The sequence below is a fragment of the Paramisgurnus dabryanus genome, chromosome 6, assembly GCF_030506205.2.
Source record: "Paramisgurnus dabryanus chromosome 6, PD_genome_1.1, whole genome shotgun sequence".
In the NCBI taxonomy this organism is placed as follows: domain Eukaryota; kingdom Metazoa; phylum Chordata; class Actinopteri; order Cypriniformes; family Cobitidae; genus Paramisgurnus; species Paramisgurnus dabryanus.
The window spans coordinates 2780134-2790886 of NC_133342.1; the positions used below are offsets into that span (position 1 = coordinate 2780134).

General features: G+C 37.2%; 1 protein-coding gene across 8 annotated transcripts in view; it reads left to right on the forward strand.

Annotated features, from left to right (window-relative positions):
• The window catches only part of arhgap12a (Rho GTPase activating protein 12a), a 43727-nt gene that overhangs the window by 30420 nt on the left and 2554 nt on the right, over positions 1 to 10753 (forward strand). For 4 of the 8 annotated variants that reach the window (XM_065262156.2, XM_065262157.2, XM_065262160.2 and 1 more), the window contains 13 exons: positions 775 to 906; positions 1176 to 1259; positions 1607 to 1675; positions 3115 to 3176; positions 3306 to 3387; positions 4055 to 4153; positions 6845 to 6943; positions 7141 to 7231; positions 7327 to 7446; positions 7962 to 8060; positions 9650 to 9727; positions 9899 to 10033; positions 10115 to 10220. In XM_065262156.2, coding sequence (XP_065118228.1) covers positions 775 to 906; positions 1176 to 1259; positions 1607 to 1675; positions 3115 to 3176; positions 3306 to 3387; positions 4055 to 4153; positions 6845 to 6943; positions 7141 to 7231; positions 7327 to 7446; positions 7962 to 8060; positions 9650 to 9727; positions 9899 to 10033; positions 10115 to 10220 — 1256 coding nt within the window. The remainder of the gene's footprint in view (positions 1 to 774; positions 907 to 1175; positions 1260 to 1606; positions 1676 to 3114; positions 3177 to 3305; positions 3388 to 4054; positions 4154 to 6844; positions 6944 to 7140; positions 7232 to 7326; positions 7447 to 7961; positions 8061 to 9649; positions 9728 to 9898; positions 10034 to 10114; positions 10221 to 10753) is intronic. The other 4 variants (XM_065262159.2, XM_065262162.2, XM_065262161.2 and 1 more) reach the window with 2 other exon arrangements.

Genomic DNA, 10753 nt, shown 5'->3' on the forward strand with positions numbered 1-10753 from the left:
ACTTCTGTCAATATTACTGCGCTCGACCACCATACAATATAGTTCTAATTTTTTACTTTGTTTTATTTTGTGCCACCATACTTAGTCGTGTAACTACTCTTTAAATGTAACAATCTTTAAATAGGAAAAGCGTGGTTAGTGGTGGCTTCTAAATTCATCCCTGTTTGGATCCTAAGGAACGAATGGAGCTATGCTAAATGCTAACACATCTACGACGCGCTGTATAAAAATTGAGTGTCCGCGTTGAAAAAAGATAGGTATGTATTAATTCATCCAAGTTGAGGTAAGAACAAAGTAAAATATTGAAAAACTGTGTTGTTTTCCTTTAAGACTTTTACCTTTATTCAGAAAGAACAGTAAAGATTGAAGACTTTTTTTAGAAGTACAGACTTTGACAAAAAGCTTGCATGCCTTAAGAGGGTTTTGCTAAATACCAACTAAATTACTAAAGTGACATTTGTGAAAATAAGGCATTACCATTATGGACTGATAACCTTTTCATTGCCATTAAAATGAAATAACAGAACCTAAACATAAGAGCCTGATAAAAAATGCTTAAAAACTTTAAGAGGCACTTTTAAAGGGTTTTGCATCTGAACTTTTCATATTCAGTAACTTTCAGGAAGCATCTAAAACTATGTGAATCCCTTTCAGTTATTAAACCAGTTAGTCCTGGTTTCAGTGCCGGTTTCCATATGTGTTTTCCTTTGTGTTTCACACGATTGTCAGTCCTAGTAATCTAATTTCTTTTATCTCTCGTCCCACCTGTTTTAGTCTAACCACTCCCCTCTGATGCCAGGGGGCGGAGACTTGCACAAAACTCGTAGTCTTGACCGGAGACTGCCAGATCCCATTCACATTGGCAGGTCGAGACACAGCGTGTATGCCCCGGAGTGCAATGACAAGGTACACACACACACATTCATACATACACAGTAAAGAACACTGTTAAAACTGTAAAAAAATACAGAAAACAAATAACCAAATTTTTTTTTTAAATACAGAACTTATGCTGCTGTCAAACATGTGTGCTAATTCTAAAACACAAGCACGTGTCAAATGCCAGCCCTGCGCTGATGTAGAAATGAACTGAATTGATTTCGACACTTGTTATATAACAGAATCCCACTCTAGGTTTGGTAATCATTTTTATTGTGCTTTATGTCTGACTAAAGTTTAAAAAGAAGTCCATGAAGGACCGGCGAATCTTCTCCCCAAGTCGCAAAGGCACCACCCGCTCTCACCCCTATAGGCCTCAAGTCAGTGCAGCACCACGCTTAAATCCCAGCAAGCACATCGAATGAAATCCTGCATGCGCACCTTCACTTACTGCACCTCCTTGCAGTATAAGCAACACTAATTTTTAATGTCCATATTGCATGTAAAATTATCACCCTGCTTAATGCTTTGTAAAAAGGCTTGTTTAATCACAGGTCATAAATCACAACATGCTGATCGATATACAGCCCAATCTAGATTTAATAGCAGTGAATCGTAACCGTATTGACTCGTAACTGATGTGTGCACTAATTTGCCGTCATTGGTTTATTACAAGTGTTAAAAATCAACAAGTGTAAACCATACAATTTGCTGTTCTCTTGTCTAGGACTCCACCAAACCAGGCTCACCTGACTCCGACTCCTCCTGCCCCTCTTCTCCCAAACCCCCCCTCTCCGTTAGTATTAGCATTGTCCATCTCTATCCTCCTCCTCCTCCTGCTCCTTCACTCACAGACCTCTCTTTTTGTCTTTGTATCCCTGGTTTCTGACTGTGCTTTTGTGTGTGTATTCAATAATTAAATAGGCCATGAAAGGATGTGTGTTAACGATTTTACCACATTAAAAGAGTGTAAATCGGCTCAGTGTATAGGGGAGTGCTAAAAATCCTCTTCATTGTGGTAAAATCAATATAATGCACAGTGAAAAGTTGCTTATTGCTTTGTAGAAGATACAAATGTTTAATAAACAATTACATTTACTGTAATGTACTGTTGTTCTTGGCATTACAACTTGGTAGATTAATATGGAAATCTGTTGTTTGGCCACAGGTGTGTGTTTAATGGCTATATTGCATCAAATCCTTATAATGTGTGTGTATTGTCTGATTTTAGGAGCAAAAAAGCTTGAATTGTTGATTGTATCATCTGTGCTGCTTCTCTGCAAAATATTTACAGTTATTTACAGTTTGTCTGTATCATGCTGTAGCACAACAAAATATCTGGTAAAGGATTAATCCATTTTCTTTAAAAAAATCCAGATTATTTACTCACCACCGTGTTATCCAAAATGTTGATGTTTTTGTTCGTTCAGTCGAGAAGAAATTATGTTTTTTGAGGAAAATATTCCAGGATTTTTCTCATTTTAATGGACTTCAATGGACCCCAACTTCTTGTCTTCCTCCGGTCCTGTGACACGCCAGCGCAACCTCACGTAATACATCATAACGTCAAGAGGTCACGGATGACGGACGTATGCGAAACTACGCCGCAGTGTTTACCAGTGTGGAGAAAGGGGACCGTTCTGACTTTGTTGTATGTGGAATGATACTAATTAATGTCTTTGTGTCAGTTTATTGTTTAAAATGGTCCGTAAATGTGCGTTTCATATATGTAACACGTGACCTTTCGAAGTCATTACGCAATTACGCGAGGTCGCACAGGCGCGTCACAGGACCGGAGGAAGACTAGGTATAAAAGTTCCCTTTTTTATTATTTTTCTTGACAAAAATGACATTCGTTTTGCCAGATTAGACCCTTATGCCTCGTCTGGGATTGTTTAGAGTCCTTTGAAACTCCAATAAAGGCCATTAAAATGAGAAAAATCCTGGAATGTTTTCCTCAAAAAAATTAATTTCTTCTCGACTGAACAAAGAAAGACATCAAAATTTTGGATGACTTGGTGGTGAGTAAATTATCTGGATTTTTTTTAAGAAAATGGACTAATCCTTTAACAGGCTTCACTGTGTTTGTCTTCTCATGGTGCTCTGTCTCTGTTTCCACTGGATAAAATGTTGCTCCCTATCCTTGGCTGTTGCTGTCATCATTCTTACTGGATTTTATTTTGGTTTGTTCATGTTTCCTATTTCTCACATTTGTTTTTCTCATCTTCCTTTCAGCCATCAGAGAAGTGTGGCACTTTAAACATGACCAAAATCACAGAGCATGGCAAGAAGGTCAGGTGAGTAAAAAAGGAAATGCAGATGGAGGAAATGTTTTCATTCTGATGATTTAGTGAAAACCGATAATGCTATACTGACAGTGTTAATGGTGCTGTGATTGGTCTCTTTCCTGTATGTTATTTCCACAGGAAGAACTGGACATCCTATTGGACCGTTTTACAGGGTTCCTCACTGTTGTTTAATAAGAGCCAAGGGGCTGGGACTGGTTGGGTGAGTCACAGTTTAGTACATAGGCTGGATTTACATTGCAGATCTTAATGCCCAATTCAGATTTATTGACTACGTTTTTTTTAAAGACCTGCTCACATAATTCTTTAAATGCGATTTGTATCCCATTTATGCATTTACTCTAAACACATGGCAAAACAATTCAAGGTAGACATACTGAACCAGAACAGCTTAAACCACAGAGAAAGGATAAACGATACGCAATGGACACAGACTAAATGATTATACAACATTTAAATACAAGATTATACAGCTTTGTAACAAACCATGAAACTTCAGCATTACTCCACTAAGTGGATCTGTCATCCTAGATTGAACTGCTAAGAAGATTTATGACATCATTTGCTTTGATATTTTGATACGGGAATATCTAATGTGTCCGCTTACATTGTAGACCTTGAATGCATGCATCGGATTTACATCCGCATATTAATTAGTCTGGGAATATCAGAATCTATGCATTTTATACGTTTGTGGGTCTTATCCGATCTGTGCCACATTGGAAAAATAACGGAATTAAGCCACTTTAAACATAAAGTGTAAATAAAACAATAGTTTTCAGTCTCTTTTGGTAAAAATAGCTAGTAGGCCTTGTGAGTTATGCATTTTTATTTCAGTAAGTGAGTTTATGTCTCTCATCTCTAACCAGTTTGGAAGGGAGCAGAAGCTGGAGTTCAGTGTGGATCTGAGAGGAGGGTCAGTGGAATGGGCATCTAAGGACAAATCGAGCAAAAAAAATGTACTAGAGGTAAACACACAGTTGACACTTACTGTTTTTGTAGTGACGTGTGAGCCTTTATGTTATGTCCTAATTTTTACATTTAAAGCGGGCATATCATGAAAACCTGAGTGCTAAAATTGGGTCCCCAGTGCTTCTATCAACCTAGAAGATGTGAAGAACAACCCAGTAACTTAGTTTCGGTAAACCATTCTCTGCAAGCATAGGTCATTGAAATTTGGCTCCCCCTGTGATGTCGGAAGGGGATAATACCAGCTCAGCTCATTTGCATTTTAAAGGACACACCCAAAACAGCACATTTTTGCTCACACCTACAAAGTGGGAATTTTAACATACTATAATAAATGATCTGTATGGGATTTTGAGCTGAAACTTCACATACGTACTCTGGAGACACCAAAGATTTATTTTACATCTCATAAAAGTCTTGTGAAATGTCCCCTTTAAAGGTGCTCAGAAATGACACCTCTAATCAGCTTAGGTTTTTTTGTTTAATTTGCTTTAAAGATATTGCAATGTCACGTTAACAGTCATCTTGTGAATGTTTTTACAGTGATTAGTAGATTTTTCACTCAAAAGTGCACATACATTATGCCTAAATACACATTAAAATGAGTCAAATGATGACAGACATTTTTTTCGATGAACTAAGGCTGGATGCTATATTAGAGTTTATGGATTGATGCATAGATTGATGCATGGATAGATAATGCATGGATAGATAATGCATGGATAGATAATGCATGGATAGATAGATCGATGCATGCATGTATCTAGGGCTGTGACGATAACCGCGTCACCGCATCACCGCAGTAATGAGATGCCAACCGCGGTGCTGAGTTCATCATCGTCATCACCGCACTTTTTTATATTTTCTTTATTTTGCTGGTGAAAGTTACAGAAGTCATATGGTGTATGATATGAACTATACACAAAAGTCATTGTTAATCATAATTTACTGTCTTCCATCCTGTGTTCAAGGGTTCTAGAGAAAAAACTGCTTTCCGCACAAGGGGGAGGGACGGTGCATTAAACATATATAGGGGTTTATTATGTGCGCATGTCTTATAATTGTTATTTAATTACTTAGTTTCAGTACTTAAATACACACAACAGCCTACTGTCACGGGCGCAATCTTCTTAAACATGAAGCCATTAATTTAAGCGCGTCATGCCCAGGTGCTCTGATATTTATTGCATGCCATGGAACTGTACCAACTCACTCACTGCGCGAATAACAAAATCTCAAGTGCAAGGAAATCTCACAGCCACGCGCATTACATTATTCAGGTGCAAGAAGGTCACCGGGCAGCACGAAATGCGCGTTGGTACTGATAATAATAGCATAATTATTTAAAACTATAATGGTCAAACATACCAACTATAGTTATGAAGGCTAGCGCGGTCGGCTGTAGACCTATATGTCTGACTATCGTAGCGAGGAAATGCCACTATCTAAAATCACATCTTGTGATGATTAACTATCATGTGGCGTTTGTCGGACTTGGGAGCACCAAACATACCTTTAGTAAAGCATAAAACTTCAGCCCAGCAACGACAGTTGGAAATCTCCAAGACTTTTGCGAGAGGAGCAAAGTACCATAGTAACATCAATCAGGCAGGTGAGGGCTTACTGACCGCGTGACCCGTTAATGCTGTAAACTAATTTCTCCAGCTCGGGATCAAAAAAGTTTTATTATCTTCTTGATTATGTAAATGGACAGCAGTAATTTAAAGCATTGATTGGAGTATCCATAAGTTTTCCGCAGTTATTTACGGGATGATGCAATACGTTATTTTGTTTCGTATCTGCTTTGAAAAATTATAATTAAACATATTAACTATAGTAACATGAAATAGTATTTATTTTCGTTTCTTTTGAGTTTAATATGAATTATGGAACAGTTTTTGTCATTGTTTGTAACCCATTTTATTGTGCAATAAATTATTTAACGTTCAACCCGTTGCGTTTGGAGTTGTGCGTTATATCCACGGAGTGTTACCCGAAAAACACTCTAAAAATGTCTAAAGAAATTGGAATCAAGGTTTTGCTTACAAGAAACAATGTTAAGCTCGACATGTTCTTTCTAGTTTTTTTCAGGTTGCTATTGTATGAAATGTATTGTACAAAATGGGTTATAAACGATGACAAAAAATTATATAATTATTATATATATTATATATAAAAATATATATATGTATTGATATATGTATATATAAATATATATAAATATATATATATATATATATATATATATATATATATTTTATACCTATGGAAATAAATATTATTTTATGTTGTTATTGCTAATATAATTTGTTGTTTTAATAATAAATAAGAAGACGTTTCCGATGCTTTGCGGGGGTGGGGGGTTGTGCTTTTGGGCTTTGGGGGTTACTGTTGTGCGGTTAACCACATAACCGCATGATTTTTTTTATGCTTCACCGCGGTGAGAAAATATCCTAACCGTCACAGCCCTACATGTATCTATGTATATGAGGAGTACAGATGCAAAAGCCGTATCATATCGTTTTTTTAACTGTGTTTTGACATCAGTATTTTTCCCAGTATTTTTTTTCACATTCATCCCAAAGTTACAGAGGTACAAACTTGCCCAGCCCTATGGTGAACTGTTCCTTTAAGACTGCTCTCTTGGTATGTAACACATTTGGTTTGTTATATTTGATGTGTTGATGTAGCTTAAGACGCGCCAGGGCATGGAGCTCCTCCTGCAGTCAGATACTGACGGCTGCATCAACGACTGGCACAAAGCACTGAACGAAGCTTTAAATACACATGTGAGCACTTAAACACACACAAGTTCATGATTTGCCCCAAGGATGACTAAACATGTTCAAGTACACAAAATACACAAAGAATGTATTCTTATGACACTTAATATGTTGTGTGTGTGTGTGTGTGTGTGTGTGTGTGTGTGTGTGTGTGTGTGTGTGTGTGTGTGTGTGTGTGTGTGTGTGTGTGTGTGTGTATACAGGCATGGGAGTCTGATGAGGCTATTGAAGAGGACATGCCAGAATCTCCTGATCATGAGAAACATGAGCACAGAGACTCCAAGAAAAGCAGAGGTGTGTGCATGATTTTGTGTTATTAGTTATCAGCACTTGGCATGTGCAATTGTATGCCGTTCTTTAAATACGCTTCCTGTCCTTTGACACCCCAGCCATGAAGAATTCTGTAAGCATGGATAATTCAGAAGAGAAAAAGACCAAGACCAAGCTGAGGAAATTCCTCACACGCAGACCCACTTTACAGGCCGTCAAGGACAAGGGCTACATTAAAGGTACTGCACATGAACTCAAAAACATGTAATATATCAGAACTTGTTGTGTCGATTTTCCACTCCAAGGCACGGCTTGGTACGGCTTACTTTTGGGGCTTTCCACTGGTTACAGTACTTAGTACCTGGCACTTTTTTTAGTACCATCTCGGTTGAGATTCCAAGGGAGCTGCACTGATACAAAAATGTTAACACTGCAGATCATTATCAGCGTCAATTGCTAAATGCAAGATTATCTTACCCTTGTGCGTCGTCGAGCAAACCAACTAATGTCCTCATTTGCACTTTGTTGTACAAATTCCCAAACTCTTGTGTATCTTTTAGCATTTAAAAACATTCACAAATGCTGAGTATCAAGAACACAATTCCATTGATATGCTCCATTGCTCCTGTGTTGTGTATTTGTTTGTATTGTGTTTATGATGATGTCACAGCGGTAGAGGCAGTGCAAATAATGTTATGTATACTGGGGTTTTATTGTTGTTTAACTCTCTCTCTCTGTCTTTCTCTTTCTGTAGATCAAGTGTTTGGATCCAGTTTGAGCAGTTTGTGTCAGAGAGAGAATTCCACTGTTCCTCATTTTGTCAGTCTCTGTATCGAGCATGTGGAGACAAACGGTACGTGTCTGTCCAAACATTTCCTTTGATCTTAATGATGTTAACTTACCACTGAGTAAATATTTATTAAAAGGCGAAGAGCTACCAGTATGTGAGTTTTGTGAAAATCCATTAACAATAAATAATGTCGGAAGGTTCTGCTTTAAATAATATTAAGCAACGTTTTTACTTTGAGAATTCATTATTAGACATTTTTAAAAATACTTATATCTTTTTAAGAGAGATATTGGCTTTTTTATCAAGTATTAAAATGAAAGAACTTATATAAATGTTTTCAATATAAATTATTGTTTGTGGAGTTTTTGTTTGTATTATTGTGGAGGTTTGCCATGAAAATGGCCTTTGGGGATGATATGGCATTTAAAATAATCAAACATACCCCTGAGTAAGAAAGCAGACAATATCCAAATATTGACTCTATAAATCTAAAATGTACACTCAACCCAACTTTAAACACTTCATGACATGTTCTTGCAATATATGTGACCCTGGACCACAAAACCAGTTATATGGGTAATTTTTTAAAGTTGGCTGAATAAATTAGCTTTTCATTGATATATGGATTGTCAGGATAGGACATATTTGGCTGCAATACAACTTTTTGAAAATCTGGAAACTGAGGGTGCAAAAAATCTAAATATTGAGAAAATCGCATTTAAAGTTGTCCAAATTAAGAAATTAGCAACGCATATTACTAATGATCAAAACATTTTTTTAAATAATTTACGGTATGGAAATTTACAAAATATCTTCATGAAACATAATCTTTAATAAATATATTTTGGCATTCAAAAATCAGTCATTTTGACCCAGACAAAATTGCTACAAATATATACACGTGTGACCAATTATCCGATTCACGATTTTACATTTCCTATGTGTGTATTAGTACGTTAACAATATGCAAAAGGTACAAACCCCAAAGTAAACAATGACGCGAGTCTCCAACGTAAATCTCTTTTTACAACAAACACACAAATTGTAGGCAACAGTTTACTTCCTGAGCCGGTTCACGTGGACAAGACCGACATTATCATAATTCCTCCCGCTTGGACTCACAGCCTGTAAGTTAACTCCTGTTAGCATAGCATTGTGAGCGAATCTTTCAAACATGGTAAGGAGTGTCACGTTTCCGGCTGACATCAGAGGTATTCAGATCAATCGTAACGTACAGAGTAGCTGCCAATCAGGGACACAGAGCTTTTCAAATCAATGAGGTTTGTAGAAAATCAGTGCATTTCTGGAAGATAGCAAATTCTGGAGCTACAAAAATGTACGGTATGTGCAAAATAATGTGTTTTTTGATTCATAAACCACGCAAACACATTGTATTATATCAAATACACGAAATAACATTGTTTTTTAGCAAAGAAATAGGTGCTCTTTAAGACTGATTTAACGGTCCTGTGTCACATATATGCATTTACATGTTTCACTATGTTCACATTTGAAAAGGTTAATCATACTGACTTTAACATTGACAGCAGCAGTGATGGCATGATGATGGGTTAAAATTTGCTGCTTCAGAAACGTGACCTTAAACATTGTGATGTATTTTTTTGTTTTTCTTTCTGTTTTTTATACTGTAGGGTTAGGAGTGGATGGTTTGTACAGAGTGAGTGGAAATTTAGCAATCATACAAAAACTGCGGTTTGCTGTTAATCATGGTGAGTCCTGCTTCCTTTCACATCCTCACTGATGTACATCAGGGATGTAAAAATAGTCGAATCACTGACATTTATGATATGTTCATCGCCTCTTATCATGCCTATAAAGCAAATGCTTTAAATGTGCTCATTGAGTGTGGTTTTGTGTTACTATGACTGAAACAAACACAGATGAGAAGTTGGACCTAGGAGACAGTAAATGGGAAGACATCCACGTGACCACTGGAGCTCTGAAGATGTTTTTCCGTGAACTACCAGAACCTTTGTTCACCTACACTTTTTTCAACGATTTCCTCAGCGCCATCAGTGAGTTTAGCCAAATCACACATGCGTATCTGTTGAGACGTTATCCACGTTTAATTCATTTGTGTGTCTGTGATTGTGTAGAAATGGCAGATTATAAGCAGAAAGTCAAGTCTGTCAAGGATGTGATGAAGCAGCTGCCACTGCCAAACTATGACACCATACAGGTGCTCTTCAAACACCTGAGGAAGTAAGTAAACGGAGACTGTGGATGAGAAGCATTTGTTGAAATGTTATTTTATCTTTTAAATGTTTGGCTTGTTATAAGACAGTCAGTCCCCGTCTGTAGATACAAATTATAGCATCTGGGCCGTTATTTGATTGGTTGAAGAGATCCAAGTTGATTCAAATTGCTCTGCTTTCCCAATGATAGTAATGTATCATATGCTGTAATATGAGAATGAAATATGAGTATTAGCTGAACCTGTATTTAGCAGCACATAGGGTTCCCACGGTCCTTAAAAATCCTTGAAAGTTTGTCAATCTGCGGGGAAAAAATCAAGACCCTGGGAAGCTTTTGAAAAAATACATACATAGAGACAGGTCATGAAAGTGCTTGAATCTATTTTATGCAAGAAGTTTTCTGGAAAAAGGGACTGAGATGCTGCGTCTCCCTTGCCATATTTCCTGCGCCCTGGAACGGCGTCTTTGGCAATATTTCAGATAGCGATATACTTCCTGGCTCCGCCATCACCATGTCTTTGTCGTTAAGCCTCACAATTG